The sequence below is a fragment of the Emys orbicularis genome, chromosome 2 (genome assembly GCF_028017835.1).
Source record: "Emys orbicularis isolate rEmyOrb1 chromosome 2, rEmyOrb1.hap1, whole genome shotgun sequence".
NCBI classification, from domain to species: domain Eukaryota; kingdom Metazoa; phylum Chordata; order Testudines; family Emydidae; genus Emys; species Emys orbicularis.
Window position 1 is genome coordinate 183319840 of NC_088684.1, and position 16777 is coordinate 183336616.

The 16777-nt window shown below is 40.2% G+C and overlaps 1 protein-coding gene across 2 annotated transcripts in view; it reads left to right on the forward strand.

Moving 5' to 3' along the window:
• PTPN3 (protein tyrosine phosphatase non-receptor type 3) overlaps positions 1–16777 on the forward strand; it is a 206214-nt gene that overhangs the window by 93469 nt on the left and 95968 nt on the right. Inside the window, exons 12-13 of one of the 2 annotated variants that reach the window (XM_065398552.1) lie at positions 7142–7276; positions 8329–8505. In XM_065398552.1, the coding sequence (XP_065254624.1) occupies positions 7142–7276; positions 8329–8505 (312 nt within the window). The remainder of the gene's footprint in view (positions 1–7141; positions 7277–8328; positions 8506–16777) is intronic. The other variant, XM_065398553.1, reaches the window with a different exon arrangement.

A 16777-nucleotide genomic window follows, 5' to 3' on the forward strand; every position in this document is an offset into this window, starting at 1 on the left:
ATTCCACATTAATGAGCCGATACACCTACCAACCTTTTTTCCGAAACCACATGCGAACTCGTTCGAAGCCTCAATGCATACACTAGAAGTACGCAGGGCCTTGTCCTTCTATTTGGATAGAACCAAATCTTTTAGAAATTCTTCTAGACTTTTTGTCTCCATCGCGGAGCGCTCCAAAGGTACGCCTATTTCTACCCAGAGACTTTCAAACTGGATTTCTCAGTGCATCCGGTTGTGCTATCAGATGAAGAAAGTTACACCTCCAGACGGCATCAGAACACACTCCACTAGATCTCTGGCTGCCTCTGTAGCATTCTTACGCAAAGTTCCCCTGGCTGATATCTGTAAAGCAGCCACCTGGTCCTCTGAGCACACATTTGTTAAACACTATCTGATATACGTTTGGGCAGGGCTATACTATCTATGGCGTTCCTATCAGATCCGAAGTCCCTACCTCCTTAAGACACACGGCTTTTAAGTCACCTGGAGTGGGGCACCCACAGGGACATCTCTCTCGAAGAAGAGGAGGTTACTCACCCTGTGCAGTAACTGACATTCTTCGAGATGAGCGTCCCTGTGGGTGCTCCACTACCCACCCTCCTCCCCTCTACTTCGGAGTTGGGGTGGCCTCCGTTGTAGAGAAGGAACTGAGGAGACCGGCCACGCATGTGTACTATTAACCTAGTTTATAAAAATCTCCGAGCAAAGGCGCAGGGACGCACCAACACCTGGAGTGGAGCACCCACAGGGACACTCATCTCGAAGAACGTCAGTTACTGCATAGGGTGAGTAACCTCCTCATTTCATGATCACTTTCACCCAAGCTGCCTTCCACTTTCAAATTCTCAACAAGTTCCTCCCTATTTGTAAAAATCAAATCTAGAACAGCTTCCCCCCAGTAGCTTTTTCAACCTTCTGAAATAAAAAATTGTCTGCAATGCAGTCCAAGAACTTATTGGATAGTCTCTGCCCCGCTGTGTTATTTTCCCAACATATATCTGGATAGTTGAAGTTCCCCATCACCACCAAATCTTGGGCTTTGGATGATTTTGTTAGTTGTTTAAAAAAAGCCTCATCCACCTCTTCCACCTGGTTAGGTGGCCTATAGTAGACTCCTAGCATGACATCACCCTTGTTTTTTACCCCTTTTAGCCTAACCCAGAGACTCTCAACACTTCCGTCTCCTATGTCCATCTCCATCTCAGTCCAAGTGTGTACATTTTTAATATATAAGGCAACACCTCCTCCCTTTTCTCCCTGTCTATCCTTCCTGAGCAAGCTGTACCCATCCACACCAACATTCCAATCATGTATTATCCCACCAAGTTTCGGTGATGCCAACAATGTCATAGTTGTATTAGCACTTCCAGTTCTTCTTGCTTATTACCCATACTTCTCACATTTGTATCTAGGCATCTAAGATACTGATTTGATCTTGCCTCCCAGTTTTGCCCCGACCCTCCTTTCTCTCTGCCATTATAGCCCATGCTCCCTCCTATTTCTGACCCATCTCCCAGGTCTCCATGTTCTCCACTTACCTGTGGGCTTTGCTCACCTGTCCCTTTCCTCACCTTTCATATGGTATGGTAAATCATACCATATGAAAGAGTTGTGTTCCGAGGTTCTTATTTGCAGGTACAGTTTAAGCATCAGTATCTGAAAATGTACTGTTTGTCTGTCTTTCTAATGGGATTAATAATGCCTCCATGGCACTTCTAGAACATAAGTATTAAGGCAACACATTGAGCTTCTCGAGAATTTATTTGATGAAGGGACAAATCCTTCTTCCTTACGCAATAGGAGTCTTGTAATGAAAAGCATAAAAGGATGATGCACTGTAGAGATACACTGGTATAAATATAATCTTCACCCTTTCTAAATTGCTACTATAAATACTGATAGTTATATCATGTAAATCTGTGCAGTTTATTTAGTACTTACAGGGAGGGTAGCTCTTCCCCCCGCTCACCCAGTAGAAAACTATGTAATTTGATAGCCAGTAGAATAAAAACATCACAAATTAGGCTGTCTGGGATTGTATTCGTAGAAGATACTCAAACAAAAATATAAATTTATTTCAAAGTAATTGCTATTGCACATTTTTAGCTTATCTAGTTTAAGGAGGGATTTTTGTAGACAGTTTAAAAAACAGTTTAAAACAAAAATAAAAAATAAAACCAAATCTTTCAAATCTTCCTAGTTTTCACAGTTATACCTGCTATGAGAAAAGAAGCATATGATCTAGTTGCTGTACATATTGCATCTAATTGCAAAAACCTTTTCTTAAGAATTTTTTATTTTAGGATAAAAGACCTTCTTTAAAAAAAAAATTGATATACCCATCTTCTCCTGCAATTGCTAGAGAGGTGTAAAGGCAAGTAAACTTAGAGGAAAATCCAAGGATTGAGGGTACTCAGAGAACCTTTAGTGTCTCTTGGAGAACTCATGATCAAAGTCAATGTAGGAGAAAAAATTGAAAAATCTAGAAAACATTTTCTCAGCATTGGTTATAAAGCGTTTTAAATCTGAGATATTTGTCAATTATTAGATACTAGGGCTGTCAATTCATCACAGTTAACTCACGTGATTAAAAAAATGAATCGTGATTAAAAAATTAATTGTGATTACTCGCAGTTTTAAACGCACTATTAAACAGTAGAATACAAATTGAAATTTAACAACTATTTTTGGATGTTTTTCTACATTTTCAAATATATTGATTTAAATTACAACACAGAATACAAATTGTACAGTGATCACTTTATATTATTTTTATTACAGATATTTGCACTGTAAAAATGATAAAAGAAATAGTATTTTTCAGTTCACCTCATACAAGTACCAAAATGCAATCTCTTTATCATGAAAGTGCAACTTACAAATGTAGATTTTTTTTGTTACATTAACTGCACTCAAAAACAAAACAACGTAAAACTTTAGAGCCTACAAGTCCAATCAGTCCTACTTCTTGTTCAGCCAGTCACTCAGACAAATAATTAGATAAAATGCACAGAAGGTACTAATGTGAGTTTTCTAAAGATAGCTACAGCACTTGACCCAAGGTTTAAAAATCTGAAGTGCCTTCCAAAATCTGAGAGGGATGAGGTGTGGAGCATACTTTCAGAAGTCTTAAAAGAGCAACACTCTGATGCGGAAACTACAGAACCCTAACCCTCAAAAAAGAAAATCAACTTCTGCTACTGGCTTCTAACTCAGATGATGAAAGTGAACATGCGTCGATCCTCTCTGCTTTGGATTGTTATCAAGCAGAACCTGTCATCAGCATGGATGCATGCATGTCCTCTGGAATGGTGGTTGAAGATGAAGGGGCATATGAATCTTCAACACATCTGGCACGTAAATATCTTGTAATGCTGGCTACAACAGTGCCATGCAAATGTCTGTTCTCACTTTCAGGTGACATTGTGAACAAGAAGTGGGCAGCATTATCTTGTGCAAATGTAAACAAACTTATTTGTCTGAGTGACTGGCTGAACAAGAAGTAGGACTGATTGGAGATGTAGGTTCTAAAGCTGGGGTAGGCAACCTATGGCACGCGTGCCGAAGGCGGCACGCAAGCTGATTTTCAGTGGCACTCACAGTGCCCGGGTCCTGGCCACGGGTTCAGGGGGCTCTGCATTTTAATTTAATTTTAAATGAAGCTTCTTAAACATTTTAAAAACCTTATTTACTTTCCATACAACAATAGTTTAGGTATATATTATAGACTTATAGAAAGAGACCTTCTAAAAATGCTAAAATATATTACTGGCATGGGAAACCTTAACTTAGAGTGAATAAATGAAGACTCGGCACACCACTTCGGAAAGGTTGCCGACCCCTGTTCTAAAGTTTTACATTGTTTTATTTTTGAATGCAGTTATTTTTTTGTACATAATTCTACATTAGTAAGTTCAACTTTAATGATAAAGAGATTACATTACAGTACTTGTATGAGGTGAAAGGAGCAATGGTCTCAAGTTGCATTGGGGGAGGGCTAGGTTGGATATTAGGAAGAACTATTTCACTAGGAGTGTGGTGAAGCACTGGAATGGGTTACGGAATCTCCATCCTTAGAGGTTTTAAACTCCGGCTTGACAAAGCCCTGGCTGGGGTGATTTAATTGGGGTTGGTCCTGCTTTGAGCAGGGGGTTGGACTAGATGACTTCCTGAGGTCTCTTCCAACCCTAATCTTCTATGATTCTGTGAATTGAAAAATACTATTTTTTATTTTTACAGCACAAATATTTGTAATAAAAAATAAATATAAAGTGAGCATTGTACACTTTGTATTCTGTGTTGTAACTGAAATCAGTATATTTGAAAATGTAGAAAACATCCAAAAATATTTAAATAAATGGTATTCTATTATTGTGTAACAGTGTGATTAATCATGATTAATTTTTTTAATCGCTTGACAGCCCTGTTAGATACTGTACCAAACGCTTTTCATTAGGAAGTTTGAGGTGCCTTTCTTAAAAGTTGGAGGATTTTGACAGTCAACCCTCCCTCCATCTTTTTCCTGACACTGCATGTGTAATTTAAAATATTTTCCATTTCTCCTGGATGCTGTTGGTAATCTTGTGCTGTCTTGACGTAATGGGTTCTATACTTAAACAAAGCACACTCATTAAAAGCCTTACTATATATTTTAAGCAAGCTGCCTTCTCCTTTTCAAGAGTGGTAAACACTCCGTGGCTCCAGTTTCCATCAATACACTGAATATGAAAAAAAACCTAGAGATTTCTGCCATTTGTCTAAGTAATTAAAATTATTTTGTCAGCTTTAAAGGACTTTATTAAATTATCTTATTCCCGTTAAATGTAAGATTTGTTATTTTCTGCCCAAAGAATGAACTGTTGCCAATCACATGGCCTTTGTCTAAGATAATAGACTAGCTACTGGAACTCTTATAATTCTGGGAGTTGAGCCAGAACAATTACAGTACACATGGCTTCAGTTTCAGTAACAAGGTGAGCACATAAACTTTAAAAAATGGATAATAACCATGGGTTCTAAAGGAGATTAGCCCCATCCTAGCAAATGAGCATGGTTCTAAAACAAAAAAAACCCAAACAAACAAACACCCTCAATATCCCCCATTCCTCCATTTTCATACAGGTCTTCAAATCAAGCAGGATGATGGAATATCTTAACAACTTGATAGAGATATTTTTTGAGATTCAGATTGGATGTTTTTTCTAAAAGATCTGCTCTAGGAATTATTTTGGGGAAGTTCTATGGCCTGTGTTATACAGGAGGTCAGCTGAGATGCTCACAATGGTCCCTTCTGGCCTTGGAATCTATGAATATGAGACTAGGATACATTCAATTCCACTTCCATTTGTGCTTTTCAAGTCAACTTTGAAATGAAGTTTAAAACCATAGATGACACATCCTTTGATCAGAACTAAAAACACCCAATAGATAAACTTAAACTATTTAACTACCATGTGTCCTGGAGAGCAAAACTCATGGAAAACTAAACATAATTGTTTTATTAGAATGAGGGAGAATTGTTTATATCCAACAATCCACTGCATACATAGATAGTATTGGGTGCTAGAAAACCATATGCTCCAGGCTTCGTAGCTTTGCAAAGGTATGAATCTTAACCCATGCCATGCAAGTTCTGTCCAGTACAAAGCCAGAGGGTAGATTCTCAGCTGATATAAACTATCACAGCAGGAAAAGAGAGCTGCTTCCATACTTAAAATTATTTCCCTCTGTCCTTTTGTTATGTATCACAAATTGTCCCCAAAGAGGAAAAATAAAATGATGATTTTTTTGCAATATGACCTCCTGAATTTTACAGGAAAGAAATGGTAAAACAGTCAGAAAATAAAAAAGGAAGGAAAACACCTAAACAATGTATAGAGTTCAGGAAACATACTGCAGAAATCTAAGGATCTTACTGCGGGGATTTAGATCTAGTGTGATCTGGACAACTGCTGTAAAAGCAGTGCTATTCTGAGTGACCTGTAAAAGTTTTAAGGAAGAAGAGCTCATAAATCACAAAATCTATTAATCCATTCTATGTGTTGTTGGAATTCTGGGAATCACTGCTTTCTAATGATATAACATTTATCTGCTATGACTATTTATGAGAAAATGGACCTTATGGTTTCTGATCCTTCATTTGAGCACTACTTATTTTTGGAACAGTTCCAGATCCCAGACCTCACATCACTGTTACCTCCTCCACTCCACCTACAGTTTTCATGAGAAGTGTAGGACTTTCTCCATGACTCACTCTTAAATGCAGATCATCTTAGCAGTTGTTACCAAAGAAATTTAAAAAATTAGCAACCTGTCTCCTGCTACTCTCTCTGCTTGCTGCTGTTGACTTAATAAGCAACCTCAGTGGAGCATGGCATTTCTTTCTGGAACAAGGATAAAAATAAAAAAATAGATATGTGGCTAACTATTAGCGAACATAACATTAAATAAAAAAGCACATAAACAAGACTGTCCTATAATTCACTATAATGCTCACTTCCCCCACCCCCACCAAATTATTAGGTGTTAAAGCTGATTGTGCCATTATTGCTTTAATAAGCATATGAAAACTTACTCCTTCTAATAGTTACACTAATTGGTGTGTATAAGTTCCATGGAATAACATTTGAGCAAACATATTTAAGAATGAGGCTCTTAATTATGTATATATGCATTGCCCTATTCTGCTAGTCTTTATACATACAGTTTCCAATCACTTAAATGAGAATTACATGTAAATAAGTGCTGCAGAACCAGATCCTAAATAAAGAAAATATCTAAAGTTTTTGAGAGAGTTTAGGCAATGATGAAATAAAATAATGACAACATTAAAATTATTCGTCAATAATTGCATCTATTAACTAGATTGGAATTCAGATTTCTAAAACAAAGGAAGAAATACATTTCTATCAATCTAATGTAATAAAAAAGAAAACAATTTGGATATGAATTAATGAACCAAGGATACCTTGCTGAAATGAAAATGATTGTTTTTCTTTTGGGAGTTTTGAAGCATTTCCTTTCAATTGTAGAAACTACAAAAGGCTTAATTGGTACTTGTGAAATTAATTTGCATAAATTTAACTTATTTTCGTATTCTGTGTAAAACAGTTATATAAAGGGTATTTTTATTTCCTTTCAGGTCTGTAAACAGCCACTACTGCAGAAAAGTCATAGGTGGGATGGTATGGAACCCAACTATGAGGAGATCTTTATCGGTTGAACATCTAGAGACCAAAAGCCTGCCTTCTCGGTCTCCTCCTGTTACCCCTACTTGGTAAATAAAGTTTCAGCCTTACAAAAAATAAAGGCAAATTGCTCAATTTCATTGTACATTTACAAAACAGGACATAGTATATATTTTAATATAGTCTGTATATATTTTTTAAAAAGTCTAAGTTATTTTAAAACAAGTAATCTACCAAGGAAGTTGATCATTATATCATATTTCAGGGAAAAATCAATCAGTTCATTTCTTTGTCAAAGCACATTTGTATTACAGGTTTCAGTTTATTTGCTGCACTTTGTACATTGTATGGTCACAAGATTTTCAGAAATATTTAATGATCATTAATATCATTCTGGAGTGTATTAACAGCAGTGTTGTATGTAAAATGCAGGAGGTAATCATCCTGCTCTGTTCTGCACTGGTGAGGCCTCAGATGGTGTACTGTGTCTAATTCTGGGTGCCACACTTTAGGAAAGATATGGACAGATTGAGAGAATCCAGAGGAGAGCAGCAAAAATGAAAAAAGTTTTAGAAAACCTTATGTCTGTGGAAAGGCTAAAAAACTGGGCATGTTTAGTTTTGAGAAAAGAAGACTGAAGGGGGGCCATGATAACAGTTTTCAAATATGTCAAGGGTTGATTATAAAAAGGAAAATAATCAATTGTTCTCCATGTCTTATGAAGGTAGAAGTAGTAGCGGTGGGCTTAATCTGCAGGAAGGGAGATTTAGGGTAGATATTATGAAAAACTTTCTAACTATTAGGATAGTTAAGCACTGGAATAGGCCTCCAAGGGAGGTCGTGAAATCCCCATTATTGGAGGTTCTGAAGAAGAGATTAGACAAACACCTGTCACGGATGGTCCAGCTTTACTTTGTCCAGTCTCAGCACGGGGTGCTAGACTTAATGACATCTCAAGGTCCCTTCCAGCCCTATACTTCTGTCATTTCAACCAATTTTTCTGTCACTGAAGTAAAACTTACTCTGTCCTGTAATTTAGATCTCAGGGCATGTATTGCAATAGAATGGAATTAGTCACTTTTGAAAAAGCTTTACGAAGGATTCTGTCTCAACCAACTTGTGTTCATGTGTTTCCCATAAGGAGGAGTCCTAGACTACGTCATGAGATTCGTAAACCACGACACTCATCTGTAGACAACCTTACAAATGAGATTGCCTATATTACAGAAACAGAGGATGTTTTTTACACGTATAAGGGTTCTCCAACATCAAAGGACAGTGATTCAGAGTTCTCCCAGAACCGCAGTCCACGGAGGAGGTAAGGATCTCGCAAACAGCAAGTCAATTGTTTTGACTTCAGATCTTACATCATCTTTAATAGAGTAACAATATTACACTGAATTAAACTAATTCTGTATCTAAGTCTCTCAGAATTAAAGATTATGCAAAAAATGGGGACATCATAATATTTCATATACAAAGCGATAGGTATTTCAAAATATAGCTAAAATAAGAGTGTTCTCAGTAACTTGGAGAAGGTAATAAACTTACCAGCCATTGCCTGCCTTAGGCACTGGCCAGACAAAAGAGCTAGAAAAATACATTTTCTAACTTGAAATGCAGTTTCTTTTTCTGTGATGCTAAGGAAGATGGCTTCTGGTGAGCAGGATTACTCCTGATCATATGCACCATGTCACTTGGAGCATTGAGGCTTCCAATCTTAAATGCAGTATATTCTCAGTTTTAAAACACAAGGCAAGAATTTCTTTGCCAACAAAGTTTGAACCTAACCCTTGTCAGGTTCTGAGAGTGATTGTGGACCTCAAACCCGGGCCCATGGATTCCCCAGGCAGTGCTGAGCCCGTGGCCACCACCCAGCAGCTCACCTGAACCAGAAGAGAAGGGGGCTTGTGAAGCTCTACCTCACAAAGGGCCTACCCACGAAGCTCCTGATTGGGGGAGATGTCCAGTCCCACCCATTGGCTGTGACACAGTACTTAAACCAGAAAGAGGCACAGGAAGTTGTCTGAGTAATTAAATGAATCTCTGACTGGCTGCTGCTATGGATCCTGCCTAACTTGCCTGATTCCTGAGCCCTGCCTTTCTGTTCCTGCCCTCCTAATCCCAGACCCCTGTCTGTTCCTGACACTTGCTTTCCTGCCTCACCCCCGACCCCTGCTTCTACACTGTACTCTGATGCTGATTCCAGATTCAATCCCTAGCTTGGCTTCTGGGACTGGCTCTGGCTCTTGGCTTGACTCTTGACTCTGGTTCTAGTTCCTGACTCTAACTATTAGGTTTGACCGCCCATGCCCCAGTCTCTACAGGTTCACAGATAAAATTTAGACTGGAACCAAACTGGACATGCAGTGCTTTTGCTGTTCTTAGTGCCCTGTTTCCCACAGTTTTCAAAACTGAGCCCCATTCAGGAAAATAGCAGAGTCCTGTGGCACCTTATAGACTAACACATGTATTGGAGCATGAGCTTTCGTGGGTGAATACCCACTTTGTCGGATGCATCCGACGAAGTGGGTATTCACCCATGAAAGCTCATGCTCCAATACGTGTGTTAGTCTATAAGGTGCCACAGGACTCTTTGCTGCTGTTACAGATACAGACTAACACGGCTACCCCTCTGATACTTGACATTCAGGAAAATGACACCAATATTCTCCCTCATAACTTGGCAATATGATAGTAAAGGTCTGCACATCTTAATTTTATATATCTTTTGAGCCATGTTGGGTGTTCACCCTACACTTTGAGAAACAGTGTTAATGGAAGGTGTTCAAAAACACGTATCACTGTAATTATCATATACAGGTTTATTTTAAGTCAACCAAATCATGTAGTTCTAGTTGTAAACCCTGGGATTTAAGTATGCTGTCTCTGTTTTTGAAGATGGCAGAATTTTTACTGTAAGGTCACAAAAATGGTTACCTGTAAAATAGGAAAAAACACAAAATTTAAGGCGTTACTTGCTTAGAATATATGACCATATACATTTGAGTAAGAACAGTGCCTGCTTGCCAATCTCACTCACAAAAGTGGGACTGGATATTAGCTGTGCATGCAATAACCATCATAGTACATACAAATATGCAATGTCACTTTTTTGTGTAAATAATCATAAATAGGAAGCCTTGTCCTCCCACAGTAAAAGTGTAAAAAGAAGTGACAGACAAATTATGCCCTTTCAGCAGTCTTTCATATCTAAGTTCCTTCAAAAAGAGTTTCTGGGAACATTTAGTAATTCAGGAAATCTTCATATGAGATCATGATTTTAACCTGAGCAATATATCTAGTGTCTTTTGATTTTTGTTTTTACATTAATATGCAGGTGTGGTCATGCTGCTAATATTAATTGCATGTCTTCAAATAAAGATACACTAACTTTAAAGTTATGCTTTCTGACCACTGCACATTACAACAGTAATTTGTTTTTGGCCTTTTTTAATTGTAGAGGTTGGGAAGTGATTAGCAGCTGAGTAAAACTGCTATGGAGAAGGGATAAGATAGTTAATGGGAGCAGAGGTGGCAGTTCCTGAGCCGACAGAGGGAAGATGGAGAGTGGAAGGAGAAGTGATGGAGGAGAACCGGGCAAGTGCAGCAGAAGACTGCCAGTAGTTTAATAGGTGGTGGGAAGTAGCCCCTCTGTGACAGAAGCATACAATGGCCAACAGGATGGGTTATGTCTTGATAGGTCTCTTCTCCGTTTTGCCTGTTGCTGTTTCTTCTCTGCTCATTTTGCTTTTTTTACTCTAGTATTGTCTCTTCCCTTCCTGTTTACTTCTTTTGTACTGGCTGGTTGTCTTGGTAAATGCTATGAGAACAATTTATTTTTGTGGTATTTCTCACACACTGAGAACAGAGTTCCAAGTTTCACTGAGAATACCACAATTTTTTTTTAAATATGACTTTTGCTGATGAATGGACCAGAACACCAAATTGAGGTTGTATCCTAGCAATTTTGTTTTGATTGTGATAAACATGCAGGGTAAGAACATCACCATTAGTTCACAAAATCAGATTTGTGTAAGATTATACACCTCTCCAGCATTTCCTGGGTGTCTTACAGATATATTTAAACTATGGTCCCAGGAGGCCCAACTGAGAGTGCAGATTCTTCGCTTTGAACAGAATTATAGCATGTGTACGTAGGTGTGAAAACAATGCATCCGACGAAGTGGGCATTCACCCACGAAAGCTTATGCTCCAATACATCTGTTAGTCTTAAAGGTGCCACAGGACTCTCAGGCTGGATCTGTAAAAAGCAACAAACACGGCTGCTACTCTGATACATAGAATGTTTCTATAAGGTTTGGAGGAAATTCATCATATAGTTTGTTTCGTATAATATAGAAAATAAATTTACCTGATTATAAAATAAACCCTGATTTAGGGTTGCCAGGTGTCCGGATTTCGACCGGAATGCCCGGTCGAAAAGGGACCCTGGCGGCTCTGGTCAGCACCACTCACCAGGCCATTAAAAGTCCGGCCGGCGGTGCAGAGGGGCTAAGGCAGGCTCTGCGCAGCTCCCGGAAGCAGCGGCATGTCCCCCCTCTGACTCCTACACGTAGGGACAGCCAGGGGGCTCTGCACACTGCCTCTTCCCCAAGCGCCGGCTCCGCAGCTCCCATTGGCCAGGAACCGCGGTCAATGGAAGATGCGGGGGCGGCGCCTGCGGATGGGGCAGCGCGCAGAGCTGCCTGGCCGCACCTCCACGTAGGAGCCGGAGAAGGGGACATGCCACTGCTTCTGGGAGCTGCTTGAGATAAGCTCTGCCCGGAGCCTGTACCCCTGCCCCAGCCCTGATCCTCCTCCTGCCCTCTGAACCCCTTGATCCCAGCCTGGAGCCCCCTCCTGTGCCCCAAACTCCTCATCCCCAGCCTTGCCCCAGCCCTGATCCACACCCCACCCTCTGAACCCCTTGATCCCAGCGCGGAGCCCCCTCCTGCACCTTAAACCCCTCATCCCTGGGCCCCAACACCCTCCCCTGCCCTGATCCATCCCCCACCCTCTGAACCCTTTGGTCCCAGCCCAGAGCACCCTCCTACACCCAAAACCCCTCATCCCCAGCCCCACCTCGGAGCCCTCACCCCCCCCTCGCCCACACCCCAACCCCCTGCCTCAGCCCGGAGTCCCCTCCCATTCTCCAAACCCCTCGGCTCCACCCCCAGCCTGGAGCCCCCTCCTGCACCTCAAACCCCTCATTCCTAGCCCCACCCCAGCCAGATCCCTCACACCCTCCCTCATCCCAATCCACTGCCTCAGCCTGGAGCCTCACTCCTCATTTCTAGCCCCACCCTGGAGCCCACAACCCCAGCCAGAGCCCTCATCCCCTCCTGCACTCCAACCCCTTGAGCCACCCCGGTGAAAATGAGCGAGTGAGTGAGGTGGGGAGAGCAAGCGACAGAGGGAGGGGGGATGGAATGAACAGGGGAAGGGGCGGGGCCTCGAAGGAGGGGCGGGGCAAGGGTGTTCGGTTTTCTGCGAGTAGAAAGTTGGCAACGCTACTTGATTTGAAAATTTGACTTTTGCCTGATATTTTCTCTCTAATTCAAACAGGCCTGTTACTGTCCTTTTAAATTACCATATAGTTAGATCTCCTTGAAAATTTGGGTGCCAGTTCTGCTTAAATAAAAATGTTGTAACTAATACAAATTATTAATTACTGTTATATATAGGACTGTTTTGAAACCTACTCTCGATGCTCCTGTGTATATTTTGGTATTAAATGGCGGATATTGTGTGCATGTGTGTGAGCAAACAGATTGCCCTCTTAATGGTTATAGGTTGTAAAGTTCATATTGTTAGGGTGGCAGCTAACAGTCTTTCCTTTAGCTTTATTTCTAATCCTTGGTCTGCTGATGTGTGGTTTATTGTGGCGGGCCTCTTCAGGGTAAGGTTTATTTTGATCCCTTTGTAACAACAGAAAGAAAAGAGAGAGAAAAAGTACTCTCCACGCTTTCACACATGAAGATGAATTGACAGTTAACACATGTTCTGATAATATTGAAACAGATACTCTTGTGAGAATTTTCAGATTGAGATGTAAAAATAGCCATTTTTCGATAGATGTTCATAACCAAGTCTGGTAAATTATTGGAAATTTCAATCTGAAAAATAGACCAGTTTCTTGATGTTTGAGATTGATGGGGGTGGGGAAATAAACCTGATGAAGAATATATTAAACATAGAATTATTGAATAAAAATAAATCATATAAATATTAAATTTAAAAAATGTATTAAATCAAGAATATATAAAGTGACAGCCCTTGTTTCCAACAAATTGTTTCAACAACTAAAGCGAAGATACTGAACTGATATTTTCTCAAGTATTTTATTTGACCCTCTACAAATTACATAGAGGGGTGGCATATTGATTGTAGCTGGTCCATTTGTCCTGAGAGTCTTCCAAATACCAGTTTAAAGTTACTAACCAATAGCCATTATTAGCTTAACAAGCATCACTCTCTCATTTTAATTGTATAATCTGAACTCTTCATCTATTTATTTAAAAATCTATCTTTATTTGCTTTTGCAAAAGAAACATTGAAAGATGTAAAGCAGGATTAATCAGACAGAGCAGACTTCCATTAGTTACTATTCTGTCTTTGAATGCCTCATTTTTAAACAATGAAAGTGATAAAAGAATACTCAATTTAACTGATGTTACAAGAACATTTTTAATTTTTCTTTATTTTCATGTATGATTTAGCTAAAAAATTAAAAAGCACGTAGCTAAAGCCCTTAGCACCTTTGACTCATATTTAAATATACAATCATAAAACACTTTGCAGTGTGCAGTCACACCATAAGGAACTGACTAATCCATTTGAGCATTGCTGTTTTTTATAAAGTTAAGATGGTATCATTTAAAGATTACAAAGTAGCAGTTTTGAAATCCCCTGTCTTTTATTTCTCCCTTGAGCATTTAAAAAGGAAAAGATAGAGTACTGACTTCCTTTTATTCCTTGTATTTATACACTGCCAGCATGTATCTCATCCTGATGTAGAGGAGCCATCATTAGAAATGGGAGTCGTGGGCTCTCTGTTTCCATTCAGTCCTCAACTTTTCTTCTGAGGCTGCCAAAAATTGTGCCAATTGATGCAAACCATGATAGTGGGGGGTTTTCATATGGAAACATTTGTTGATGTGGAAAGAAAGGGACCATTGCTATCAAACTGCTGTCAGATGGTGACATCTTTTCATTGTTGGACTCTTCACTTTGCCTAAACTTTACAATCTGTGTTCCAGTCACTCAGTTAAAGTTCTACTGCTTCCTTTTTGTAAACTGTGAATTAAGTTGGAAGTTTGCGCCAGTTTAGTTATAACTTGAACCAAATGCAGAGGAACTCCCATCAACTGCTTATTTGAATATGCTTCATCCTTCATTAAATGTATTTCTACTTCAGTTATGCATTCCTTAATTTCTCTCACTCTGTATATAGCTATTATGTGTGTATAAATTGGTATGAAACTGGCTTATTTGTTGGACTAATAGTGCAGCATTTGACATGCAGTGTGCTCATTCATCTGACACATTTCTCCTTTCACCATGTGCTTGATCACTTCCCCACTTAAACTTTTGAAAAAAAGTTCTACATTAGTCCCAGACCCCTAGCCTACAACTTGAGACCAGTATGACTTGGTTGTTTAGGAGTTTGTGGGAGTTATTTTGAGAGGGTGGTGCTGGGGGAATTTAAAATTACAATGGAAACTATGTTGCAACATTAACTAGAGTGGTTTGCAGTGCTTTATTATTACTAAGATAAGTGGTGGTGTCCTCATTACCACTAAGTAAAAAGACTTTATTAGCTGTTAAAAGAAAACAGTTTGAACTAAAAATGTATGTGTTAGAGATATTATTGGGTTACGTTCTGTGTTGCTTAAGAAGGGAACAGTTGCCACTGAATTCTGTAAAATTCTGTTCCTGACCAGATCACATCATCCACTCCATCATGCTGGCCAAAGCTCAAGAGCCCCTGAAAAATATGAGAGCCATAACATGTGAAATGTATCTATGCCCCCCTCCATGTGAGAGAGAGCCAGTGAAGAACAGCTATGCCCACTGCTAATGGAAATTGTTAATGCCTTCTTCAGAGAAACACGCCTGGCAAACTCCTTTGAAAACACAGTAGTCCACCCAGTCCTCAGAAAGCCATTTGTTCTGATGACCTCTCCAACTACCATCCCATCTCAAACTTTCCATTCCTTGGCAAAATAATTGAGAAAGTAGTAACCACCAAGCTCCAGCAATATGTGACATCAGCAGACATCCTGGATGCCTTTCAGTTAGGGTTAAGACTAGGCACAGCACACAGAATAGCTCTAGTGGCACTAAAAGACTACCCTTTTTATGACCATGGACACAAGCAAGATTTCCAGGCTCATACTGCTGGACCTCTCTGAAAATTTTGACATAGGTTAATAGTATCTTGTGGTCTACTATGCACTGACATAGAAGGAATAGATGGCATAATACTAAAAGTGACTTCAGTTGTTCCTCTACAGGAGAATTCTGAGAGTAGTCATGGATTAACTGCTGCTGCTCTCCAAAGACCCTCCCACACGGATCTATGCTATCCTTCCTTCTCTTCAATATCTTCAGTGGGGGAGAGAGTGAGATGCCCTGGGTACAGCTTCCAACAATATGCAGATGACACTCAACTACATTCACAACTGCTGCAACCACTACTAAGATTTCAGAATGTCTGTGAGGACAAAGAGCAACTTGCTCAATCTGAACCCAGGCAAAACCGAAGTAATAATGGCTTGAAGGGGCAAAAGCTTTTAAGATCTAGACTAGGCACTGTTCCCACCTTCCATTGAGGGGATACAGCCCCCATTTTTCAAAATGGTGGAAAGCTTCAGAGTCCTGTTTGTCTTCTCACTAACCTGGGTGATCAGGTGGCATCAGTGTCTTGAAAGTGCCTTTCAATTCTAGCTTCCCAGAAAAAATGTACCCCTTCCTCGTAGGGTACGTCTATACTACCCGCCGGATCAGCGGGTAGTGTTCGATGTATCAGGGATCGATTTATCGCATCTCATCTAGACGCGCTAAATCGATCCCCGAATCAATGCCTGTACTCCACCTCGGCAGAAGGAGTAAGCGAAGTCAACGGGGGGACCCACGGCGGTTGACTCGCCGCCGTGAGGACGACCAGGTAAGTCAAACTAAGATACTTCGACTTCAGCTATGTGAATAGCGTAGCTGAAGTTGCGTATCTTACTTTGAACCCCCCCGCTAGTGTAGCCCAAGCCTAAGACAAGAACTTGGCCACGCACTTGTTATCTCCAGGGTGGATTACTGTACTTCACTGTAACTAACGCTGAATGTGAAGACAATGTGCAAGCTCCAGCTAATACAGAATGTGGCTACCTGCCTCCTCCATGTCCTCGGCTGTTGTGAACGTACCAGGCCCATAAATCCCTCCACTGGCTCCCAGTTAGTTTTGGGTGCCTGGATAAAGCCTCAGTCCTCATCATCAAAGCAGTTGAGCTCCAGCTCCATTCAGTGTGTAAACTGCCAAGATAGTTGTGCTTCTCCGAAGCAAAGGTAGATAAAGCCAAAACACAAAGCCT